This window comes from Anarhichas minor, unplaced genomic scaffold (assembly GCF_050575085.1).
Source record: "Anarhichas minor isolate MPS153535 unplaced genomic scaffold, ASM5057508v1 ptg000025l, whole genome shotgun sequence".
Taxonomy (NCBI): Eukaryota; Metazoa; Chordata; class Actinopteri; order Perciformes; family Anarhichadidae; genus Anarhichas; species Anarhichas minor.
Window position 1 is genome coordinate 5,680,169 of NW_027466471.1, and position 26,892 is coordinate 5,707,060.

Genomic DNA, 26,892 nt, shown 5'->3' on the forward strand with positions numbered 1-26,892 from the left:
ACTACATTTTCCAAGTCATGGCATGAGTTCTTAACATCTTTAAAGATCATTATTTTGTAAAAGACACAATACAAAAGCAGGCAAGTCTTCAAAGAGTCACTAAAAATAGAACATGCACACTCACTCACTCTCTCTCTCTCTCTCTGTACTGTACGGCGAGACTTTGAACAACGCTGGGAGACGTTGAGCGGACAAAAGCGAAGAGCTGTACACGTGGAGGCAACTTGTGCTGCTTTGAAATGCTCACTCATACATTTACATTCTTCCAACAAAGAGGGTTGGCATAATTCACAGTCTTGTGAAATTTCACTTGTGTCATTCTCTGTTGGATGTAAAAAAAAATAAAAATAGCCAGTCCAATGCCTACCAGGAGTCATGGTGTGAAGAATGATGTTGAATATTGTTCGTGGATCAGACGGTATATTACTGTGCTTGTTAACATGTCAACATGACTTCTTCTTGTCATGTTACATAAGGCAGGAATACAAGCGAGGACGACTCACCAGAAAACCTCAGCGTCTGCTTTCTTTCTTCAAAGGAATAGTTTTGGGGGAATCAGTGTATTTTTACTTCTTGATGAGAGTTTGATGAGTGGATTAATACCATAAAGTAAATAAGAAGCTATCACAAGCAGCTGGATAGCTTAGCTTAGCACAAGGACTGGTAGCAGCTAGCTAGCCTCACTGTTTCTAAAAATAACAACATCTGCCCACCAGCACCTCTGAAGCTCACGCACACTTTATTTGTTTCGTCTGTACAAAAGAAGAGATTAAAATGAGATATGACTTATTAATATGTGAGCTTTAGTGGTGCTGGTGGCCAGATTTTGTTCACTTCAGAAAGAGCCAGACTTGCTAGCAGTTACCAGTCTTTGTGCTATGCTAAGCTAACCGGCTGCCGTTATACAAATACACAACAGATAGCAAACTCTCGGCGAGAAAATGTTTCCCAAAATCAAACTATTCCTTTAAGCTCAACAGTTGTCTCCTGATGGCCACAACATAAACAGATTATCTGCTCAGACAACCTTCAATAATCCCTGCGGTGAACTTCTCAGCCCAGATAATATTGAGAGTCTATTCATAATATTCCTTCAATCACAATATTTTAAAAACTCTCAAACAGAGAGGAACACAAAAGGAGCATGACTGTGTGGTCTGATGTTGTACTTTCTTACTTTTATAACTTCAAAACACGGGACCATCGTGTGTCTTTGTGCTTGGAGAAACCTTTTAACAGGCACTTATTATACGATGTCTGTGCTTTAAATAGGTTTTGGGTCATCAGCTGGCAAACTGAAGGGTCGAGACAGAAGACACGGCGTCCCGTTGTCGGCTCATTCTGCACGGGAACGTCTTTCTGTGTGCTCTGTACGTGATGACAAGGAGATAAGGTCTGAAGACTGCTGCTAACATGCAAACAACACGGCATGTCAACGCTTTCTCTGTAGGATCCATTGATTGGATCATTAAAAAAAAAAAGAAAAAAAAAAAAAAAGGCTCCGTGCAGAGGCAGGAGTTCAGGAGGAGAAGGATAATCGCTGAAACACACACATTGGTGTTCTCGTCAGCTGATCCTGGGTCAGCGTCTCGGTCACAGCTGGGCAGATGTGGTGCTTCTGACGGTCCGATGAGCAGATCACATGCACGTCGCCCCCTCTGGAAGACAACCGAGCTCCTTCTCAATTCTACAGCGCAGGTACGTATACCTGCAGGTACAGGCAGACAAATGCAGACGGAGGAAGAATGAATGGATTACAATGCTATGTTCTGTAAGCTCATAACAGCTGGTGAACATGTGGAAGACTTTGGCCATTAGAGGCAAAACAGAAAGGAGACACGAGATGGTTTCGTGGAGAATATAAAGTATTACTATTCTCTTGTACCTTTTCCTGAGTTTCACCACCTCTCTGTCCTCCTCCTCCTTCAGTTTGGTGATGAAACTCTTCAGCATGGGCATTTCAAACTTGATATACTGCGCCACCTGGTGGAAAGGAGGAGAAACGAGCACATGAACAGAGAGTAACGCGAGGTCAATCAGAGGATTATAGGAGACACAGAAGAGAAGACGCGTTCATATCTCCGTCACAGTGAATGTGGTGATTTACATCATACGTGACTTCTTCTCCGAGGTCTTCCTCCATGAGGAACACCTTGCAGACCTGCTCACACGGGCCCTGCATGATTCTCAGCACCAGAGGATAGTCACTCCGCTTCAGCTTCACACGCTCTGAAAACATGGACACGTCCATCAAAAAGGTATCGATTAACAGGGTTTTCTTCATCGACATTTCTTTCTCTTCACAGGAAACAAACTGAACAATTCACACTCACCTCCGCTTGTGTGGACGAGGTAGAGCGCAAAATCGTCGGGGCTGTTTTCGATTTTGAACTTGTTGAGGAGAACTCGAAGCACCTGCGGTGTCCTCATGCAGCTGTTGATCCGGACATTAGTCACTGAGCCGAAAGCAGGGGTAAACACTGACGTCTGAGAAAAGCAAAAGACAGGAATTTATTTTCCTCTATAACATACTGTATGTACAGTATATATATATATATATATATATATGTATTTATGTAGAGATACACACACAGCATTGCTGCCTCATCCAGCACGTGTTTAAACGTAGCACACAATACTTTTTTCTGACTTTCAGACTTCACCTTGTGGTTGTAGAAGTGTCCGTTGATGGAGAAGCGATGGCGTCTGATCTTCCTCTGGTCGCTGGGTGAGCGCCGCTGGCCCCGTCTCAAGACGCCGGCATCGCTCTTCGTCCTGAACAGCTGAGCGGAGCTATCGCTGTCCTCTGTCCAATCAGTCATAACATCAGCTATTATTCAGTGTTATTTAGACTCATCTTTAAATGAAGTTGTGGTGGAAGTAGTGATACCACAGTGAAGGAACACTCTGTGGCAAATAAAAGTCTGGCGGTTAAAGTTTTATTTGAGTGAAAGTACGTAAGTATTCCCATCAAAAAAAACCGTAGTACCAAAAGTAAAAGCAGGACGGTCATTTTCAGAATATGTACTTTTAAAAGTGGGGCAAAAGGAGTATTTCTAACATTCAGGTAAAAACAGGATGAAGCAAATATGAGAGACAGATGTGATGCTCTCTTCTTATCTCACTGTTGTCAGACGCAAATGCTCTGGACCAACTAAAGATAAGGCTTTAATTCCTTTCCACCTTACACTGATGTCATGTTTACACAAAGCAGCTGAGGGTTAATTAGAGATTTGGTCCACAGTGTTGTTTTTAAACCTAAAGTTAATTTGATTTTAACACAACGTTTCTTTTTATGTCTTGGGAGCTGATGAGCCAACACAAGTAAAAGAAGTTAAAAGGTATTACTTAATGACTCAGCGGTTTCGGTGTTGGTATTGATGAATGCATGTAGTGACTCACCTTCTTCTGCCTGTTCTTCCATCACATCCGAGTCCTCTGGTTGGCTGTCAGGTGGTGTCACTTCCACTGTGGGCGGGCTCTGCTGTGTCGTCTGTTGACCATCTGTGCTGTTGGGGGAACTTAAAAAAGAAAAAAAAGAAAAAGAGAGACGAAGAGACTGTAAAGATACAACCAAAATACTTTCTGCATTCAAAGTTATTCTGGCGATAGATACATATTTTACTTTGTTTTAGACAGACGTTACAGTGGAGTCATAATGTCAACAGCGTAAGACTTAAACTCTGGAGTAACAACATCTCCATAAAAACACTGACACACTGTTATTATTATAGACCTCGTTAAGCAGCAGACGTTTGTTAACCACTTAAACAAACACACACACACACACACACACACACACACACACACACACACACACACACACACACACACACACACACACACACACACACACACACACACACACACACACACACACACACACACACACACACACACACACACACACACACACACACACACACACACACACACAAGTTTCAGCTTGTGACAGCTGTTCCTCTTTATTGATGCAGTTTTTCATGATATGTGAAAGTATATTCCTTGAATATGTAATGTTGCTTTATTTTCGGACTGAAGCATCAGCAACACCAGCAGGAATAATTTAGCCTCTTTGGGAGCTCTGCGTTTGAGAGGTTGTCTGTATTTCAAAACTCGCAGTATCAAAACCTGATAGCAGGAACTTTTTTGTTGCTGCAAACTGTTGTCCAACCTGAGAAAAAGCAACTTCACAGCTGTGGTTTGTAAGGTGATTTAGATACTTCAAAGTTAACGTCCTTTTTCATGAATTGTTGATGTTATTTTGTCCCTACATGTCTGTGAGGTCTGTTTTTATGGAACAAGAATACTGATGAATGAATACAGAAAGGGGCTTCAAGCCTATCGACGCTAATTGATCTGTGGTAGCTTGGGGCAAAATCCAAAATGGAGGCAGCAGTGTTAAAAGGTTCCCCTTTGTCTCTGGACCGTTGCCAATAGGATTTAGCAAACTGTGAAATCAATTATCTAATTCAACCTCGACATAATCCATATCTGACCCCTGCTGACCCGCTGGGCATCACCATTTCCGGTCATCGAGGCGTAACTGGATCCGTCCGGACCTCTTACCCTTGACTGTCCAGATTGCAACCCGAGTGCCAGGACGTGGAGGAGGGGGGCGGGCGGATCCGCTCGTGGTCATCCTGCATCTGAAGCCTGATTGGCCGCCGCAGGCCCCAAAAGATATTCAGCAAGCCCTCGACAATCAGCTCCCCCTCTTCCTGTTGGGAGAGAGGAGCCGTGGTCAATACACACACACCCAATGGGCTGTTATTACCCTTCTGGGATACAGCGCACAGAACTCATTAAATTACAATTGACAGAGTAAATTGGTGACAGGAAGGCAGACAGACGGTAGTGAAAGTGCTTCTGTTGAAGAAACATTAAAACTCACACTCACACACACACACACACACACACATACACACACACACACACACCTCTCTGTGTCTGAGCTGTAGGTTCTGTCCTTCATAGTAGAGGTTGTACGTCTTCAGATGTGAGAGGACTGTTGCCCTGGAGACAGAGAGGAGGAAATGCTGATTTCACGTATTTGTAGCCCACTTATGTAAATATACGTGTGTGTGTATCATGTGAACTACATTCTACAAAGCATCAGATGTGGGTTGATTGATGTCATGCTGTCAAAGCAGCCTTTGAAATAAAAAATAAATCTTCTTTTAGAGACTAGAAATGTGCTAGAAAAAGGCGACAGTGTGAAAGAAATGAAAGAATCCCGATTTGTCTGGCTGTCTGACGGTAACATGCTGAGTTGGCTTTTTAATGAGGAGGTTTTCAGACAGAGAACACAGTATCTTCACAACAGGACTGTCGAGTAAATTACATCTTTTGAAATATTCTCTTTTGGTGATCATCTTGGTTGTTTTATAGCGAGCTGTAGTACTCACGTATACTCAAGTCAAGTACTGACATACTACATCCTTAAAGGTCCTCTACGAGGTATTCAGAGCGTAACTACTGACTCCACGCGGCTCTCAACATGGCGACGGCTCACAGCTAACGTCAGTAACCGCGCTAACGGTGCGAATTACGGCAAAAGTGCTGACAGAGCCAACAGTGCTGACGTGAGGGGGAACCGGAGGACGGGCGTTGTGGTTCCGCGACGACGGCTGGGGGCGTTATCAGCAGTAACCGTATATTAATGCTCTGAATATTGTACGAGAAGCTTTAAATAGATCAATAAATGCTTGTATGCCTCATAAAAGGTCAGTAGTGAAGTAAAGTACGCACACGTTTGCAGATAGACGATAAAAGTTAATACAGGGTAAGAAGACAGTTATATGCAGATGGTTTTGAATCCTTACTTCCTGATGAACTTGTTCTCTCCAATCTGAACCCTGTACTCTGGATCATCCATTCTCAGTCAGCATGAGAGGAGCTGGGACACAAACAAGCAACACAGAGAGTTAACACAGTTTCTCCCTCTGTCTCATGACTCCTTATGACCGGCCGGCTGGAGAGGAGGTGAGGAGAGGGACTGCAGGAAGGAGGAGGAGGTAAAGCTCCACACAGTAAACAACGATCACAGATCATATCTAGTTTCCTGTCAATGCTTTTTTTTAGTTCAAGAGACAGATCAACTCGTAGTGAACAGTTAAACCACAACATCTGGTGTGTGATGGAGGAGAACAGCTGCTCTCTTGCTCCTCTTTCCTACAGTAAATCTTCTCTTTTCTGTCACCCCTTTGACTCTCTCTCCTCACGTCTGTGTCTCTCCGCACACATGCAGCTGTTTAAAAAAATGGCACCCGGCCATCACCACAGAGGGCTTTTCCTTCGCTCTTTGCTGAACGTTGGTGTATTTGTCCTTGTGCATCAGTGGAGGACGCAGGACAGAAGCCCCCCCGACAAGGAGATGAACAGGTGGAGGACACATGTGCCACCCTCACAGCCTAATCATTACAGCTGCTTAAACATTCATCTGTGAGCACACTATCATATGTGTTTATCTACCCATCATAGATGTGTCTATACACACAGTACATGTAGTCTGTCTGTCCTTTAAATCAAATACACTGGATGTAGAGGTGAAGACGTGCTTCATAGCTTATCCAGGAGGATTTAACAACAATTCTATAAACTTATGTCCTGGAATTGATCTTGTTTTCTCACTTTCTCTGTATTTCACGATTTCACGCATTAAATAAAGACTGTTTTAAAGGATGTGTTGGCAATTTTAGCTCCTAAACAACACATAATTTACATTTCTTGTGGACCATCTTTGAAGGTAGCCTCTGCATTATTTTGAATGTCAGTGCGTCATGTCTGTCCACCACTTTGGTCCAGACTAAAATATGTAACAGAAATATTGAATGGATTGCCATGAAATGACATGGTCATGGTCCCCAGAAGATGAATCCTACTGACTTTCATCAGTTGCTAACATGTGGTTGACATTTTTAGATTTGAGTGAAATATCTCAACAACTACTTGATGGATAGTTGTGGAATTGTGTGCAGATACTCATGGTGTTAATGAGTTTGCTGATCCTGACTTTTGATGTAAATATTTCACTTGTCACTTATCATGACATTCATGGTCCCCTGACAATATATCCGAATCAATTTTATGATCTCCAGACTTCAGAGGTCCTCTAGGGGCGTCATCAGATCAACACCCATCCGGTGCTTTGTTGGGTTTATGACCAGATACCTGCAAACACTAACTACAATCCAATCAGCCTCAGCTGCATTTTGTGCTTAATGCTAATCAGCGAATGTTAGCATGTTAGCAGGATGAAGCTCTGTGTGCCGCGTATTCCACCACAGAGAACATCCAGTCTGCATTCATTTCTCAATGTTGTATTATTGTTGGAGCAGAGCACATTCAGCGCCTCTGTAACATAACTCACAAAAGTATTAATACTTAAAGTCAGAGGGACATACCTGCCAAATAAACGTGGTATAAATGTCAGTTACAAGAGTACAAAAAGATCATACCGTAGTGAAGACTGTGTGATGTTGTTGAGTCACCAGAGACAGCTGCAGAAGAGGAGGGAGAGAGAGAAAGGTTAAAAGAGGTAGACTCTGTATGTATCCTCAGGTATTAGCAGTTTTGTCACTCAGGTGTCGGTATCAAACGCCTTTTCTTGTGAGTCTGACAGTGAACAGACGAGGAAGAATCGGGGGCGTTTAAAAGGAAGTGCTCCCCTTCCGTTGAATCACTTCCTCCTTTGCTCAGTCAGTCACACAGGAAACTGACACTGGCCCTGACACGGCCCTAAACTTCCTCAATTCAAGCAACGCGGCTGTACTAACATGCACACCCAAAGAAAGAGAGCACGCACACACACACACACACACACACACACACACACACACACACACACACACACACACACACACACACACACACACACACACACACACACACACACACACACACACACACACACACACACACACACACACACACAAATGTAGCAGCTTTAAACACAGTGCTGATAAATAAACCGAGCCTGTCAATCACTGATATGAATGTGTTCAGCTGTTGTGGGCGAATTAAATATTAAACACCAATCAGCCCAGCCCCATCAATATTTCAGCGGCTGTATTAGCCCTGTCAAGCGCTCGAAAAGAGCAAGCGTTCAGCTGCACAATGGAGACCATTAGTCTTTAATACGGCGGCCGTGGTCACTGGCTGGTGATGCTGGCGGTCGCAGACGGACATGTGGCCGACTGTCAAACCGACACAATGTCGTAATCGTGTCTCACAAGACCAACGGGAATTTTAAGTCAACCACCTCGACAACTGATAACGAAATCGACAGCTTCCCGACGTTAACCGCAGGACATGAAGATCAAATCTGACATTTAACCTTTAAAGCTGCTGCTGGAGTATCAATGGCTGTTGTACTAAATGTGAACCCTGTTCACTGTTTGCTGTTGGGGAAAGTTTGCAGAAAAAACAAGGCTTGATGACTGATGAGTGTGTGTTTTTGACTTTGTTCCGAGGGGATTTGAAAGGTTTTCTTCAGCTCATGATCTCAGTTTTCTCTGACTAGTCTTGAAATGTTTCAAGACTGGTGCCAATACGATACCAAAATATTTGTTCCATAGCAACGTCTCAAATGTTAGATGTTGTACAAACACAAGCAGCTGGTCAAAATATCATCAGGAACTCTCTGATGAAAGAATAAGCAAAAGAGACCATGAATCTGAGCAAACACTCGATGCCAAAACAAAAGAAGTATTGAGGTTGAAAATGACAAGAACTTCAGAGATACTGCTGTCATGAGCCACACGGCCTCCTATGCCACCCCCCTTTACCAAACACCTCCACCGTGACCTTTTGTACACCATGTTCAGCGTCTCCTCCAGAATCAAGCCTGTAGAATCGTTATAATTACCTTGACATTTCACCAAAATGGTTCCAAACCAGTGATAGCCGTTTGTCCACCTCGTCTGTGTGCAAATTATTTCCGTGACATTTAGACTGCAGAAAGAGCCGCCGTCTCTCTTTGTTTTGAAGCCAACAGCAGCATCTGAATGCAGTGAGACTGACCCCGTCCTGTCTCCGATCAAGGAGCTCTTCTGCTCATAATGTAGACCTCATTGTCTCATTACAACATCAGCCAATACTCAGCCTCCGTCTTCCCCTCTGCCTCATTCGCCTTCATCTGCTCAGTTTTTTGTTTTTTTCGTAACACAGTAACTCCATTTATTCAAATTTTTTCTGATTAGGGAATTCTTTCCTCTCTGCTGTCTGGACTGTTTTTACCATTTAGCTTTCTCCTTCATGATTCCCTTGTGAAAGACTAGAAACCATCCACCATGCTATTAAAACTCATGACCACAACTTCCTGACTCCCCCCCCCCCTCTTTCATTGACACACATGCACGCTTGTTTTCTGCCCTCTTGCCCTGTTGTCTCTGAACCTGCTCTGTCAAAGTCTTTGGCTGAAATGGACGATGAATAGCTCCAAACCTCCTCCCGTCTGCTTTCAATCCCAGCACCCTCCCCTTCCCCTGCCTCCACATTACTACAGCTCTGCCTCACTATTGTCACCATTGTCATAGCAACACCGAAAACATCTGAGCTCCCAGAAACCAAAAATAGTGTGTGTGTGTGTGTGCGTCTCCTGCTCCTCATTAGGCATACAGTACTGGGGTTGTCAGAAAAAACCAACACGTTGCAAGAATCTAAATATGGCGTCCAGATTCTCCAGATCAAGCAGAAACTATTCGTGCCTCTTTGTTGACTGTGGAGCTGCAGAGATTAGTCGATCCACGACAAATACATCAGCAACTATTATGATAATCGATTACTCATCATTCCTGTCATTTTGCCAATAACCAGAAAGGCAAAATATGCACTGGTGTAAGCTATTTAAAGATGAATCATTTTCGAGTTGTCTTAGTCTTCTATAATGGTGAACTGAATGCATTCGTGCTTTGAGCGGGTCGGTCAGACTCAACACAACGTTCACAGAGCTCACCATGGGCTCTTCTGTGCTATTGATTGCAGCTCATGTTGACCTAATACTTCATAAAAGATGAAGAGTTCACTCAGTGGATAGTTCATCAGACCCACAAACCTAAAACTAATGCAGTCTGGTATGAAGATCCTACACATAATAATCAGTTTAAGGAGTGTTGATTCCACTTTGTGAACATGTTGAAAGGAGCGGTTTAATTGTATTGTTTTTAATAAGTCCACCCTAATGCAGGTAGATAGAAACTACCATACAGGTGAATTAACACGTCTCTTAAACAGCATCAATACAAACTGAGCATAAGCTTCATGATAGTAGGATACATTCTACCTTCTTCCAACTAAATCCAAGCTTTCCTGGAGGGCTGTTGAAGTATTATTAATATAGCAAAGTGTACTAAATAAACTGGCAGCTGAACGTACATTTAAAAGACAGAACAGTCACTTCATGTATAGCCAGCCGTATGTGTGTGGAGAGGAATCTCAACTAACTATTGCTTGTTATGTAACCTTTTATACTAACACACAGCTGTGCACACACTCCCTGCTAGAGAACAAACGTGGATAAATAGGGCATGTGTTATCATTTTCTGCTCAACATTTAGGCTCCAGTGTTACACGGAGCATGCCCATTACCGCTGCATGTGATTTAAATACAACACACACGGCTCCTATTCGAGATTTTCTGTCCATAAATGCGTCGCCCGTGCTTTTATACAATAAATAAATGTCGCTGTTGTGCATTCAATGTTGTCTAAACGTGTCTACGCATTCTTTAGCAGGCTAACGTTACAAACAATCACGCTATCAAACTACACGCAGTCCACGTCCCACGTGAACCCGCAGACAGCATCACGAGCAGCCCGCTACAGCGACGCTTCTGTCTGATTCCTGCCGACTTTTGGACATCTATCTCGGCTCACCAAACCCGGCGGAAGCAGGCTCTCCGGTTGTCCTCGTCCACCGACTCCTTCTCCCGTCTTTCCTCTTCTTGCCCGTGACGGCTGAACTATCCGTTAACGGTAAACTCCTCGGTCAACTCGCTCGCCCTCCTGCCGCTGGAAACAATCGCTGGGGCGCGTGCATCCAGGAGGAGGAGAGCGCGAGAGGTCCATCTGCTGTGGCGGAGCTCGCGGAACGGAGGCGTCTGGGGGCCCCGACGGGAGCCAATCAGAAGGCGAGCCTCACGCCCCTTTGTTCGCGCTGTGTGCAGAGATGAATGAAAACACCGAAACAATAGGAGAGCCGAGCATGCGCACACCATCTCACTAATATTCATTGGAAAGAAACCATCATTTACTTAATTTATAAATGTAAATAACACAACTGGTTTTTAAACCAATTTCAAACTCTGTCGACCAATAGGAAAACAATAAATAAATGGTGAGTATTAAGATAGTAACTACATTTTTGTTATTTGCAGTATTTTTCACCCAAAAATTACAAATATTTGCTTGATATGATGCATCTCAAATGTGCAATTTTTTTTTTTTTTTCAAATATCGTGGTAAATGATTTTTCGACCAAACAAGCAATTTGAGGACATACATTTGGGCTCTAGGGAGTTTTGAGAGGCGATTTTCACTACTTTATTCTTTCATAGAGAAATTATTAATTGATCATGTATATACTCTTTAGTTGCAGCCCTCATATTTAACTAATGTAACACTGAACTTTTATATTCAGCCGAAACCGTATAGCATTCAAATCTTCACTAAAATCGCTCACTCTCACAATTAATACATTTCTTAAAACTAGATTTTACTTCAAGAGAAGGGCTCAAAATTTGGTAAAAAACAACCTTACTGCATCAGTTGATATCATCAGTAGTGCATATTGTCAAACAAAATTTGACTTAATTTAACTACATTACTAAAAAACAAGGAAGCTGGGGAAGTTTCTGCTTTGCCTGGATTATAATCCATTTTTAGCTGCACGATAAATCTGTGCCTGTAATCTAATAATTTATAATAATTTCAATATAACTTTGATAGTTTTCATATTAGGGTACTTGCTTGGTATTTGATGGCAACATAAAAAAACGTTTACAGCCATTTATCTAAAAATACTAGTTTGCCCACCTGCCTGTATGCTTCAATTAGAAGTAGATGTATTGGTGGTGAACACCATGGTTACACAGGCAGAGCTGTAATTAAATAGACGGGAAACAGTGTCACATTTTCATAACTTTCATACTGAAGGAAGAAACTGTTGGTCAATAGCGTGTAGATCTTTCTGTACAGCACATCAATATTTAAATTGACTGCATCGCAGTTAAATCAAACCTGTGACCGGCTAAATATTTCAGTTTTATTACCAATAAAGACAAAAGACTGCGTTCATTCAGTAACATCTTATTAAATAGCTTTAGGAACAAAGATTAAAACATTTTGTAGCTACAAATTAGTTTACACAATTTGTCTTCCAGAAGGTTTAGCAAACTTTACTCCATTAAATATACATTTATTTTGGTCCGTTTTGTTTTTACATCTATTTAAAGTTGCTCAGCTTGTTCTTTTAATGTAACATGGACATGAAAGCAATGTTAGAGTAAAAAAAAAAATACAATATGAAAAAGGTCCAAACAAAAACACACAAAAGGATTCCACCAAACCACAGATTCATAAAGGATCAAAATGTATTTACTTTTAAATAAAAAAGTACAACAGAATGATGCGATTTCCAGCATGATTTATGATTAAAAGTTATAATTTGTTTCTTACAAATATTTGCTTGAAAAAAAAACCAACATAAAAATGTATATATATATATATAAAAAAAAAAAAAAAAAAAAAAAACATTGAAAAAGATAAAACACACAATAGTATATTCTTCAGGTAGCACCCCCTTCAAAATAACTGAAAGGGATTGATGTCTTTGTTCACACACCTCGTGGCCACCTTCTTAAGAGCTGTTGCTCGTATGTAAATCAGGGAAGAGAGTCTGTGCTTGTGAAGTCGTGTTTACTGTAACAACTATGTCCCAAAGACAAATGCATGTTTATAGAATCCTAACAGCTCAAACCAAGAGGAGACTGCCTGTAGGTGCAAAGACGTCCCCCCCGTTCGGTGATAAGGCAGATTCACTCAGCTCACGATGACCAACGTGATCTTAATAAGGTGGCCAGCCGGTGTCTTCTTCTGCATCCAGAAACGTCGACAGTTAAGATTTTCTGGGGAGGAAACCGTGTACACGAAACACGAGAGGACACCAATATGTTTTCGCCGCAGGACCGAGGGGTTCAACAGTGTGTGGAGAGAGAGCGAGAGAGAGAGAGAGAGGATGTGACGGGAGACGCAAGTGCTGGTTGCATGAATGTCCTACACAGACCACGAGGTCACACGATGTGTGCGTGATTATTGTGTCGTTCTAATAAAGAATTCACTACGAGACGCCAAAAAACCCCTTTCAAAGGACCTCGATTCACTCTCCTCTCTACGAGAAGGTGTCGGAGGAGGCCACTGCTCTCTGACCTGATCTTCACCTGCTCCTGGAGCGAGGTCAGGCAGCGTGGGCGAGGACATCACAAAAAAAAATAAAAACATCAGCTGGTGTGCCAATGACTAATGCTAATTATACTGACCACCCAGTAACACTGCTCGTTATCTACAAGCCGTCCAGCTGGTGACGTTAAGAGTTTGTTCACACGTCAGCGCACCGAGCCTCTTTCGTCTTCAGCACCGCGTGATTCGGATTACAGATGGATCAAATAGTTCAAACATTTCCACAGACCCTTCATCAATTTCTACCGTTGAAAAAACATTTTTGTCTTACGATATTACATGCTGCATTTTGACAGGTAGGACTACAAATTAAGGCTCTGTAGCATTTAGACAGGGCCACAGATTTTTACAGCTGTGATTCTGTAACACTACAGAATCAACAGAAAAAAAAAAAAGGATCTGTGCCTCCATTTTGGTAACATCCAAATAAAGCATGTGGTGTACACCGGTCCCTGCCAGTGCGAACATCCGGCACAGTAGGAGAGAGTCTGTGGAAATACAAGATTTTAACTTTACTCCTGTCCGAGGGTCAAACACTTAAATCATCCCGAGCAGACAGTAGACATCTGTTGCATCATTCAATCCTTCGCCGGGTAAAAAAAAGAAAAGAAGAAAAGGTTGTTGTGGTGACGTACAGAGTGCTGAGGTCATATATGGGGCTATAGCCGACCACGGCGTCACAGATGAAGGCCCAAAAACGTCCAATCACAACCAGCCACTTGTCCTCGAGTCTTCAAACAAGACAACGTTCTTACTTGATAGATTATAGATCCTACACATGTTAGGTTCTTGGCACCATTATATGTGCAGACAGTACTTGTAGCAAAAAGGCCCTGATTATGAACTTTGACAAAACTATTTAGTTCCCAATATAGTTTTTTCAGTGTTTTTCTCTTGTTTCTAAAAACAACATGACATAAATGGAATGACACAGAAGCAGCTATGAGAAACCGTCTCTAGAAGAAGCTGCTATTTCCAGGTGAGTTTCTAAAAGCACCGACTGTAGCTTAGCGTGGTCCTTCATCATCTTTACATGGCATGAAGGAGTAAACTAATAAATATACTTTCAACATTGTGCAAGAGACACATAGACCTGCAAGCAATCACTAATCGTCTAGTCATAAATAAATAAATAGCTTGAACAAAAGATTAAAAAGCGAGGGAATTTGGGATGAGATGTCAAACTTATTCTTTTAAGTTTCTTAATAGCAACAAATGCCAATGCTTTGTTTGTGGTAACAGATCAATAAGAGATTTAAATAAAGAACTTTTTAGCATTTTGGTTTAGTTCAAATCTCAGCTGGCTAAATATTTCGTAGTTTTCATTTAGCTAATACTTTTCTCATTGTGCAATTTTATCTAGACATTTACAAAGATTATAATGTTGCAAACTTATTTCCATGGTGTGTTTTTATGTATTTATTTAAAATAGCTGTTTTCTAATTGAAAACACCAGAGGCACACATTGTGGTCAAATTAGAGACTCGCTCTTCAGGGTCACGCCTGTGTTTGTAAGTCACAGGCTGCTGATGCTCCCAGACTGCTAAATGTGCCGCCTGAACTACAACAGACACAGAGAGTAACAAACACCAGCAGCTATTTAAAGTGGGATAAGAGTTGAGGGGGGGGGTTGAACGGGTGGCCAAGAATGGGAGGAGGAGGAGCAATGTAAAAGAATCAATCAACATCGTTAATTAAAGAGAAAATTGCTCATGACATCTGCATCGCTTGTAAGTCCATAAGAATAAAATAACTACATTTAAATACTCCACGTCCAGACAAAAACCCACCACCTTTACGTCTTAGTACAGTTATGTAGGAGCCAACTGAACGCACTGACAGAGTGGGTTTGGATAGTGGCAGAGGCGTTTCATTGATGTGCGAGTCCCACAATAACACACATTACTGCTGAAAGCAGAGCACAAGTGACACCAGTGAGAGGAGATCCACACAGAGGATCAGAGCCTCTCTGACGACGACGACACACGTCTCAGTTACTGTGCGCCACTGCTGTCATCAAAGCGTCTAACCAAACTGGGAGGAGTCTCTGTCTGTCTGTCTGTCCGTGCTCCGATTTTCTCAACAACCGTTCATCCGATCAACTTCACACTTGGTGGGTGCTTTGCTGAAGAGCCGATGGAGCGCAGTGTTCGAGCGCGAGCTCTTAAGACACATTCATTAGTAGGGTGTTATGTACATAGTGTAGTGCATTGAGAGGGGGCCCCTATTAACTGTTACACCGCCGAACGGCATGCTGGGTACAGTTTGCTGGATTCCGAATCTTATACTTTTTTTTACTTTTAGTACATGCTGCAGCTGCCCTTTAAAAGTGCGTACTGTTGCATGCAGTACGCATTCAATTTGGGACGCACTACTTCGTCATGACATTGCACTTTGACCCTCTTGCTCATGTATCTGCTGCATAGAGGATTGTGGGTCAGAATAGCCAGAAAAGCATGCTGGCTTGCATACATATATATTTAATAATATACTTGTTTTAATATACTCTTCTGATTCTGATACTGCAAAATGAGACCGGATGCAGTCAGACATCCTGGTACTTCTAGCATACTGCATTTGAGATATTATGTATTGGGACATACTAAATCTTTTTCTGGCTTACTAAATAGTGTGGCGGTATTGGAACACACGGTAACCGTTATACCGCCGAACGGCATGCTGGGTACACCTTGCTATGTAAGCACAGTGTTGAGTGTGAAGTTGTTTGGATGAGCGGTTCTCCAGAAAGCTTCAAGCAGCAAAAACGGAGGCTGAGCAGCCGAACTGTTTTTCATTAAATGCTTGTTCTGCTTTGTAAGTGCCCTTGTGTGTTAGAGGAGAATGTAAAATAAGCAAATCAAGGTAATCAAATAAAAATAAATACTGATTTAGTTCCAGTCGACGGACAAATGGGACAACGGTGTGTCCAGGAAAAAGTCTCGTTGGTAACCGATGCATAATACGACACGTTAAAGAGCTGTAAACCGGTTCGTTACACTGGAGATCTTTGAGAAGAGGGAAGAGAAACGGGGTTTAGCGTGAGATGAGCGAGTGTGATGTGCTGCTAAACGGGTCTCAGAGGAGGTTTCACTGAAGGAATGGGGGCGCGAGCTTCAGAGTGACATTCTGCTTTTGAACTCAGGAGGCAGATAGTGCAAAAAATATATATATATTTAAATTTCACAATCATTTTGCACGACTAGGGGGGGGGCCCTGACCAACCACTTCCCTCAATCTGCATGACCCCCGACGTGCATTGTGGTGCTCAAGCTAGTTCTGGTGAGGCTGTTGGTGTGTGTGCGTCTCCAATGTGGCTGCATAACCAGTCGAGAGGCGAACGCTCCGCAAAACACATTTTTGCATAATCCTCGACTGATATAATCACATTTACTTTGAATAGAGAATATCTTTTATAAAAATTGGGCAGTATACGTTAGCAAGTTATCATCAAACATTCAGCTTCGATTGTTTGACGTCCATCCGTCTCCTTCTAGATTAAAGTGCACATAGATTAATGCACACACCCGTTATTCTCTTGCTGAATACACACATGCACACACACACCAACTAATCTCCACATGGTGACGTCTTTTATAGCATGCTGTGACTTGCTATAACATGCTTAAAATAGCATAGTGGGAAGTGGGAAAAGACGATCTAAAGAAAATGCTGACAGGGGGTGGGGGGTGGGGGGGGGGGGGGGGGGTAGCGTTGGTGCATCACAATTTCTTCCACACAATCCCGAATCCTGCACCGCTTCTGTCCTCGACTCTTCCATCCTTTTATCTTAGTGTACCATCCCTTGCTCCCCAAATTCATCCACATTTAAGATCTTGCAGCACCACCTCGTCGGCTATACACCACTCTCCCCCGCTGCTGCTGCGCCTCCCTCCCCTCCCGCTCCTCCCCCCTTCACCGCATCCCCATGTCCCCGTCTGCTCCTGCAGACTTCTTGTATCCTCCCCCACTGGTAGCCTTGGAAGGTGGGGCTGATCGGGATGTACTTGAAGACGGGGTGTCTGCGGATGAAGTCCATTCCAAACGGCAGGTCGTAGGATCTCATCCCCTCCAGCTCTGCTGCACCGAGACCAGTGCCAAGTTTCAGCTTCCTGACACCTCGTTCTTCGAGGGTGCCTGTGGAGAACAGGAAGAACGATCAGAGTCATGAGACCGGATATATAACCGCCTTGGCATGTTCTGACTTTGTATCTACACCTATACCTGCTCGCCATTCACAGCCACGTTTTTACGATTTTCTTCCTTTAAAAATGTTTTGTGCACTCTAAACTACCATTACATTGTTTTTTATCAAGATCACTCTGAAGCATAAAGTACATTCATTTTTAGGGTGGACCTCTTTGTAAATCATCAGTTTAATCCACATGTGTCAAACACCTTACCAGGGATAGTATTGTCCAAAATGAAGGCGACGGAGCCTCCAACGAACATAGCAGTGGTGAGGAGCACGTTCAATACTTGGTCAACCTCGACGATGCCTGAGAAAGATAGACGGGGCTTAATAACGGACTTTATTATGGCTTAGTTTTCACAGTTTCTGGAACTGAAAAATTACCGAAACTGACACTGTGAATCTCTAACCGACCTCATTTCAGTCATGTTAGTGTGTTCAGCAAATGAATTCCCTCAGAAGGGTTGTCAACAACTTAATTAGTGAAGCTAACAGAAGCCATATATGTGTTAATCAGCTCTCTGTTTTCTCTTTAAAATGCATGAACGGGTTCTTATTAACTGAATGTGTTGAACAAAAGTTTAATCTCATTTATGTTACTCCTGTTTATTGCTCAGTACAAATTACAAATGAACAAAAGTCCACTGCAAGGACAGAGAATCTTCAGCTCCATTAATCGTTATTGCTGAGGTAAATGTGACAAGTTTGTAAACACGTTGTGATCTCTCCCCTCCACTCACCGGTGACCAGTGGGTTCTGTTTGAGGTAGCTCGGCAGCATCAGACCGAAGAAGATGGAGAAACCCAGAACAAAGAGGTTCCTGGAGGAGTTGAGGTCGACAAACTGCAGGTTGGAGAGTCCCACTGCTGTGATCATACCGAACAGGGTGCAGAACAGAGCTCCCAGCACAGGGTCGGGCAGAGAGGCGAACAGGGCGCTGAATTTACCCACGAGCCCCAGCAGCAGCATCATGGCGGCTCCGTACTGAATCACACGTCGGCTGCCCACCTGGAAGACCAGTCAGAGATCAGAGGAAAGCCAGTCAGGGAGAGAGCTACATATATTTGGTTGCACCGGAGTGTGACGCGTGGTCTCACAGTTTATTCATACCTACAACAGAATGACACTCGTAGAAAGGGACAATGGGTAAGGATAAGGATGAGAAAGCTTATTCTATTGCCTATTATTTAATCTATAAATGTCAGCAAATCGTGAAAAATTTAATTACAATTCAATTTAATTTAAAATGATTACAAGGTGACTTTTTCAAGTTGCTAAATTTGTCGAACAAACAGCCCCGAACCGGAACATATTTAACTCTAAATGATATAAAACAGTGAAAATAGGGTAACCCTTACATTAAGTAAGTACAATGTTTGTTTTTTTGCACTTGAAAAGCGACTCAAACAACTGAAAGACTACTTAAATAGTTGCCAATACATTTTTTAACGACTGACTGATCAATGAAGCAAATTATCGTTTCGGCTCCCGTTTGATTATTTGCACAATTAAACCATCGCGGTAAAAAGAAATACAATACCAAAATGAGTGTGCAGGAAGAGAAGGAAACTAAGAGAATTACAGAAAGTCTACCCGACTGTAAAACAAATAAACAAACAAACAAAAAAACACCAGGATGAAAAGTCAAATGAAATAAAGTGCAGGTGTGTGTTACCTTTGTGATTCCCAGGACGCCTATATTTGGACTGGAGGAGGTGGAGCCATTTCCTGTCCCAAAAAGACCATCCAACACACAGGAAATACCTTCTACAAATATCCCCCTACAGAGACGGCAGAAAAACAAGCTCGTTGAAGTGTCTTTCAGGAAGTGAATTCACAAACAAACTGAAACATCAGAAAGAAGGAGAAGAGCTAAACTGAAGCGTTACCTATTGATGGCGTGGATTGGAGGTGGCGGAGCGCAGGAGAGACGTGCGCAGGCGTAGTAATCTCCGATCGACTCGATGATGCTGGCCACCACCGCGCTCATCATGCCGATCACACCTGCAGCCGTCACCGTTGGAACGCCCCACTGGACTGTCGAAGTAAAAACACAGAGCAGGTCAGAGGGGAGAAACAGCTGCATTCAAAACAGAAAGTATCTTTGTCTAGATTTTATGTCAATTTCATATTTTTCAGCTCAATCTCTAAATTGGTTGTGAGGATTTCTTTGTGCCGTACTTTTTATTGTTTTGTTTATTTTGTGTACATCACCGTTTCACCTCTTCCTACAAAAACAATTCCCTTTATCTACATTTCTGTCTTCACAGACTTTTGATCTGATTAGATAGTAAATAGCATTCCATTGTACTAGTACTTACTGGAATGATGACAAACTTACATTTATCTTAAACTGTCACATCGCAGAGATTATTATTCCTCACTACCCGACTGATCAGTGCAACCGAAACCTTTCCACTAAAGCTGTGTCGAACCTGTTTATGGAGACCAGGCAGAACATCAACAATCCTTTCTAACAGCCCCCCCCCCCCCTCCTCCCAAACACACTTACATGGATATGGGACCTTAAACCAGGGTGCAGCTGCGATGATCCCTTTACGTGCGTCGGTGCGGGCGTAGTAGCCATACTTGTCTACCTCCGGCGGGAAAACGTCAGTCACAGTGAAAATGAAACACAGCAGCCATGACACCAGGATGGCCATGATGATCTGTGTGAAAATAAACCACCAATCAGACATTCACATTAAAGATGAACTGAAATTAAAGAAACAGACTCAGTAATCCTGCATCCTTGTGTCAGTTATTTCTTGTAAAAATGCCATTTATTGAGAATTGTTTGTAATTGAGAATTGTAATTGAGAATTACAAATTTATTTTCTCTTCCTGTAGAAGCTACTAATACTATTCAACACATCACCAGCAGAGGGCAGGAAAACACTGATTTACAGACTGCACAGAGGCAGGCGGAGGGAGAACCTCTTAACCTCCCAGGGAGAAATAGATTAGCTATGTTGATGAATTTGGGACTTAGATGGGAACCTAGTCTGCGGTGGAGGCAGGGGGTCAGTTGTAAAGGAACCAAAGTTAATTAATTAAAGGAGAGCAGAGTTTTTGGGAATCTAAACGTGACGACCAGCCACAGTTTGTGCAAAAAGCAACACACTGGGGTATGTATGTACTTGTACTAGTTGTTTACTTACAGGAAACATTTTGAAGACCTGCAGCCTGTAGAAAGTCCAGCCTTTCTTGGCTTTGTAGACCGGCAGAGGGAAGTGAACGTTCCTGGCATACTGAGAGAAGAGCAGCACCAAGAAGATAGTCCTGCAGACAGACACAATCTCCCTCAGTTTGGTGGATCGGAGAACAAATCCCGTACAGACATGTTCCATTTACTCCCGTCTACGGCTTGGACCCCAGAGGCCCTCAAAGCCAATCAATTATCCTAACTGCCCGAAGAAGAAGCAAATCAGCGGCAGATAACAGGCACATATCCTCTGTCCCTGCGGAGCGAGAGGAGGAAGCCTCCAGCTACAGTGTGAACAGTCGTGAGACAGCAGGAACTGCTGCTCACACCACATGAATATCACAGCTTTGAAGGGGATCTTCCCCCATGAGTCAATCCTCTGTTTCATATCACGAGCCAGTGTGATCTTTCCTTGCATGAAAAGAAGTGCTTTCCTCATTATTTTCCCAAACATCTTCCTATCTGCTTCATTTTTAGCTGGGAATATCTCTAGGAAGTTGATTCCGCTGTACATCAGTTCAGTGACTGACCTACAAGCTATGAAAACATGTTTTTGTTGACACATGACTTTGCATTTCTTTGCGTGAGAGTCTTAACTTACAGCATAGCAACGCCCCAGTGTTTTCCAGCCCTCTCCCCCGCGGCCTGGAAACCAGACAGGCCGATGAGGGTCACGGTGGGAGTGATAGTCAGAGGTCCGATGAACTTCAGCAGGAGCCCGGGCAGACCCAGCGCTCCGATACACACCTCGACCAGGGACGACACGATGATGGCCCCTTGGATCTGACAGAACGCAGACATTGTAGAGAATAGAAGAAAAAATTGTTCATGTTAAGATGTTTAAAAAAAAAAATTATGAATCAGAACATGAAACTACCCACTTAAACACTGATGCAGTTTTAAATTACGTTCACTATGAATCAACTCTTAAAGCACAGGTGCCGGCTCAGAGGGATACAAGATGATGTTGACAGATTTTAATTTAACACTTAAATCTAAATTATTATACCCTGAAATAAAGAGTGTTTTCACTAATGGCAAAAGAAATTAATACATTTTACAAAATATAATATTTAGTTTATTAAAGCTACTACAAGGAACTTTCATTTTGTGTGAAGTTTGGCGTTCCCTGTGGACGACAGCGGTAGTGTTTCTTCAAGCACCAGACTCCCTTTAGAAATCCTCTTTTTACTGCAGCAAGGTCCCGCTGCCCTGCGCAATTAACTGTACTTTACTATTAATAATAACTACATAGAGATAGTCCATCCTCTCGCTGATGGTCTCGTTTACTTATGCGGGTCATATAGAGGCATCAGTGGTAAATCGACCGTTTCATAACCAGTTAAACGTTTCTCACAGTAACTGTAAGTTTTAGATAATGAGCAGTGGCTCTAAAATCACAAAGTAAAGTCCACATATTTTATCAATGAGGTCATTATTAGAACACACGCTCTATCAATTGATCATAAGAAAAAAATCTGTCTGATTCAGCTGAGGACCGATCAATCACGCCGTGCGTTTGCTGAATCCGGTTCATAACAAAATAATGTGAAATGAACTGAATGAATCCTTTAGTTTGCGTCACGGTTGGAGGAGACGAGGTTACAGAACAATAACCCTGTTTGCCTCGTCTTCATCCGTCTCTGTGTTCTCTGCGGTCAAACCCACGTTCCTCCTGCTCAGCCCATTGATGTCCCGTTCAACAATTTGATTCAGCGTGATTGAGTTTAGCCTCATTCGTGCGTTACATAAAATACAATTACACAACTGGCTTACGCAAACGGAAAAGGTTAATACAAATGAACAGCTTCTGTCACGGAGAACAGAACCCTGCAGCCATTTACAGACAGCGTTGCCATTTAGCAGCTGGGAGAAAAAGAACCTGTCGCTTAAGTAACATCAATGATCCAACTACAGTTGTGTAAGAAGTTGTGCAATATCTTATGCAAATATTTATTCAGTTTCAAACAATCTGCCTTTCCACAAGAAGGCATGTTAGAGCAATTTGATCCCATCTATCTAGTTTATCTTTCTCCTTCTTAAGCCCCCCCCCCCCCCCGCTCCGTTACCATCTCTTTTATTTGTCTTTCTAAGCCTCACCTCTCGTATCCTGGGGTGCCAGATGTGCTCTGTGTTGAGTAGCTCGGTGCTGTTGAATAGTGGAACCTCTGGTCATGGAAAAACAAAGGATGGAGGAGAATACGAGACAACTTAATTAGATCACTATCTGAATCATAACTCTTATAATTCATTTGGAGCGGCAAATCCCATTCGGGGACGCTTAATTCTCTGCTTCGTAGGCTTTGATGCGAACAACATTTGGAGATGGAATCTCGGTAAACAAAGATACAATAACCCAGCGCATGATATCAGATAAGAGCGTCTGTATTGAATGAGTCGAGAGTGGGAGACAAAAGGGAGAGAGGGGAGTTTACCTGTGTTATTACACTTCCATTTGTCCAGGGACAGGATGGCTCTAGCCGGTGCGAGGAAGGCGAAAGCGCTGGCCTGGAACAGGGGCAACCTGAACACAAGGAAAGCACAGTTATAAAATGAGGTTACACGAGTCTGAATAATCACATGAATGTACAACAAAAGGAGTGTTAAAATAGAGTAGAAAGCAAGGTGATTTACTGTGTAGAGCCACCAGCTGACAGCATTTCAGTTACACAGAATTCATATTTATTTAAATATTGGTCACTGTGTGGAGTGTGAGAATCCCCCTGGTGTTTTTTTTGGGCAATCTAAGGTCAGTCAAACACAGGACGGGGTCGTAAGTTCAGTTATCGATGCCACAGATTCACATCCATCCTGCATTTTCTTCCTCTTTTACTCAAACCATCACACACACACACACACACACACACACACACACACACACACACACACACACACACACACACACACACACACACACACACACACACACACACACACACACACACACACACACACACACACACACACACACACACACACACACACACACACACACACACACACACACACACACTTTGTGATTCAGACAATGGTCATGAGTGACCTTTAAAAATGGCAACTGTAATACGTGTTCATGACAGCAGAGGGATATCAAAAGATCGTATCGGTGATAAAAATAGAACACATAAACTGTTGTGACGTCATGTTAGTGGAAATGCCAAGGGCAGAAATGAAAGGTTGCAAATAAACCAAAAATGAGATAGAGCACTTTCATTTTCTTCAGAAAGAGGAAGTGAACATTCATAAAAGCAGATTTAAATGTACACCTGCACACTGGCTTTAGACCAAAAAAAAAGGATGACATGACAAAGATCAAATTTGGATTGACCCATTGTTTATCTAAAAGAGATTTGTGCAGCCAGTCTAATAGCCTTACAGCTACATGTGATGTTTGAGTGTGATCACGTTCTTTTGTATAGCTTCTTGTTTCCAATGTGTGTAAAAGACAGATTAAAAGAAACATTAATGTAAAATACACTCCAATCTGCCGCTAGTTTTTTTTATAGGATTTAAGCTTGAGACCTCAAGCTGTTTGATTCCCTGTACCGAGTGACACAACCTAAGCAGGAAACATGATGAGAGACTTCTCTTTTTGGTCTTCCAGGAGTTTACTCAAATGAATATTTAGACATCTATGAGGATGCGTGTATATCTGTAGCAGCGTACAACCAAGTATTGACTTCCTTATGAAACGGAGGTCCTTTGAAGCAAATCCACACAGATCCTGTTATTGTTTTTTCTGCTCTATAATACAGAGTGTTATGCAGTATGAAATCAGGCCAAAGCTGGGTAAAGCTTTCAAACTGCATATACTAAAAGAAACCAGTCTGGCTGGCTCAGATCGCTCTCATGTGTGCTTGAAGAATAACAGCAAACAACACAATTTAGAGTTCAAACAGATTGAAGAACTGTCAAACTGCTGAATCAGTGAATCACATGTTCTAAGCAGGCCTCTGTGTTCCTGTGTGGACTAAGCAGTGAATGTCAAAGGGAGTGATTCTCCCGATTGCACTGACTGTAGCCACTTTTTAATAATATCTGTAGTAATTTAAGTTTGCAGTATTTGTTGCATTGTGTTTTGTTGTTTCTGTGAAAGTTTTGGGACGCAAGCACTTCAGCCAGGAAAGCCTGTGGTCACGCTGGGCAGATTTGAAGTAAAACTAAAGGAAAGTAAAGAGGCTTTACTTTTTAATAATGAAAGTAAACTAGATTGATTATGCGTCTATTTCAGCAAACAAAACAGAATGATAAGAGAGGAGAGACTGTTAATAAAATATGCTATAAGAGAGTAAATCCACATTGAATCATCTTAAATTACAAAAATGTCTGCAGGTGGCAGCTGCTCAGAAGCACAATTCACCTTTCCTGGAAAAGCATTTTCTTTTTTTCCCCTCTCAACTTCACTTGGCAGCATAACTTATTAACCCCCTCCACTCTCTCCACCTCTTCTTTCTATCCTCCTCACAGTATTTCTCCCGGGTTTTCGACTCTTGAATGACCACTTGTGACCAGATTAAAATGCTAAACTTATAGCAAATGTTTAAAATAAATATATGAAATAGGAAAGAGCGAGGAGCGACTGAGTAAGAGATGGAGGGACAGACTCCAGCTTTCTGGAGGCTACGCTGAACAGGAACTTTCCCTGTTGTTGCTGTGACAAGGCAAATATTAGGCATCATCTAAGCGTTGAATATTAAATGTTTGAAGAAAATCTGTCTACAGCTGAGCTGAGCTCGGGGGGGAGCTTTTTCAGGTGTGAAAAAGTAACCCAGATGTGTGGAGCCTGTGTGGAGTTTGAAAGACACAGGCATTTACCAGGCTAATGGCAGAGGCTATTGTGTTGCATTATGGGAAGTGTAGGATCCTGCGTTTTTGAAGCTCGAGTCAGGGACTAAAAGGCATTATATCGTGGCCTCTTTTAGTCAATATTGACAATTCTTTTTTTATTGAGTCTCTTGCCCCCTCTACCCCACCCCTTTACAGAAGAGCAAGACAAAAATCTGTGGAATTCCCCTTTAACCCCGATGTCCAGTGCCTCTGGTGGAGGAGGTAAAGGCTGCAGATAACACTGTAGAGAGCAAGATTTCTTTTTTGCTGGTACCAGTATTTGCAGGCAGTGACCTAACAAACCTGCTCGCTATGAGCAGAGCTGTGATACCGAAAGGAAACAAAGTAAATGTCTTGGATAAGTAAAGCCCATCAGTATTGAAAATGTTCTGTATACTGGACAGTCTGTGGTCTGTTGACATTGGAATGTAGCCGGAAACCTTGTTTCCGCACATGTATTTGTTCTTTATTTGGACACTGAGGAAGTACCTAATCAAACCTTGAAAGGCAAATGATGCATGGCTTTTCAAAGTAAATCAAAAAAGTTTGAAGATCCTAAAACTACAAAAATCCACACTAGCGAGTTAAAGTCCTCTTCTATGAGGCGTTAACAGCGAGTATCTGTGTCTGTCTGTCTAAGCGTCTCAATGAAAACGACACCGTAGCTCGTCCAGAAGTGACGCAATAGTTGGACTACATGTAGGTCACTCCTCTGGTCTGCAGCCACATGTCTCTAGTTTCTGGCTTTTCTTCATATTCTTTTCTGTCGTCTCAACTCAGAAAATATAAGCGTCTTCTGGGAAGTTCACCTTCTACTCAAAGTACAACTGCAGTCACATGAACGAAACAAGGAAGTTGAAATGTTATTAACTCATCACATTCTAGTGGACAATATGTATACAAGACAACTGCTAGAGAATTAAAAATCCTCCTGTAAAAAAAGTCTGAAACATCATATATTCCTGCTTGAATGCATCTGTGAGATATCCTCAATATCAATTTATATGTAAAAAAACAGACTGTTATGGGAACCTACCATGACAAAAAAAAAGGATATGCAAGCATCTGCTTAAGTGTGCGCACGCGCGCACGCGCACGCACACGCACACGCGCACACACGCGCACACACACACACACACACACTCCAGACTGACATGAAGAGGAAGGATGGAGAAAGAGGAACTTCATGTCAACAATGACCCTTGACATTAGAT

The 26,892-nt window shown here is 42.4% G+C and overlaps 2 protein-coding genes across 8 annotated transcripts in view; both read right to left on the reverse strand.

The window, feature by feature from the left end:
* Positions 1 to 15: 15 nt before the first annotated feature.
* rassf2b (Ras association domain family member 2b) lies at positions 16 to 12,149 on the reverse strand. Of its 2 annotated transcripts, XM_076098780.1 has the most exons (11): positions 10,878 to 12,149; positions 7,461 to 7,502; positions 5,826 to 5,899; positions 4,941 to 5,016; positions 4,570 to 4,721; positions 3,403 to 3,521; positions 2,664 to 2,806; positions 2,334 to 2,487; positions 2,108 to 2,229; positions 1,886 to 1,983; positions 16 to 1,708 (listed from the first exon to the last, which is right to left on the reverse strand). In XM_076098780.1, exons 3-11 carry the CDS (start codon positions 5,876 to 5,878, stop codon positions 1,639 to 1,641), a joined length of 987 nt encoding a protein of 328 aa, XP_075954895.1. In that variant the 5' UTR covers positions 5,879 to 5,899; positions 7,461 to 7,502; positions 10,878 to 12,149; the 3' UTR covers positions 16 to 1,638. The 2 variants fall into 2 exon arrangements, with proteins under 2 accessions (XP_075954895.1, XP_075954894.1); XM_076098779.1 differs by lacking the exon at positions 10,878 to 12,149 and having other exon boundaries at positions 7,461 to 7,665.
* A 143-nt stretch (positions 12,150 to 12,292) lies between these two features.
* Positions 12,293 to 26,892, reverse strand: part of slc23a2 (solute carrier family 23 member 2) — a 36,247-nt gene continuing 21,647 nt past the window's right edge. For all 6 annotated transcript variants that reach the window (XM_076098778.1, XM_076098777.1, XM_076098775.1 and 3 more), the window contains 10 exons: positions 23,287 to 23,375; positions 22,952 to 23,019; positions 21,453 to 21,634; positions 20,808 to 20,928; positions 20,159 to 20,315; positions 19,536 to 19,683; positions 19,322 to 19,427; positions 18,387 to 18,654; positions 17,858 to 17,953; positions 12,293 to 17,591 (listed from right to left, as the gene is read on the reverse strand). In XM_076098778.1, coding sequence (XP_075954893.1) covers positions 17,311 to 17,591; positions 17,858 to 17,953; positions 18,387 to 18,654; positions 19,322 to 19,427; positions 19,536 to 19,683; positions 20,159 to 20,315; positions 20,808 to 20,928; positions 21,453 to 21,634; positions 22,952 to 23,019; positions 23,287 to 23,375 — 1,516 coding nt within the window. In that variant the 3' untranslated portion in view covers positions 12,293 to 17,310. The remainder of the gene's footprint in view (positions 17,592 to 17,857; positions 17,954 to 18,386; positions 18,655 to 19,321; positions 19,428 to 19,535; positions 19,684 to 20,158; positions 20,316 to 20,807; positions 20,929 to 21,452; positions 21,635 to 22,951; positions 23,020 to 23,286; positions 23,376 to 26,892) is intronic.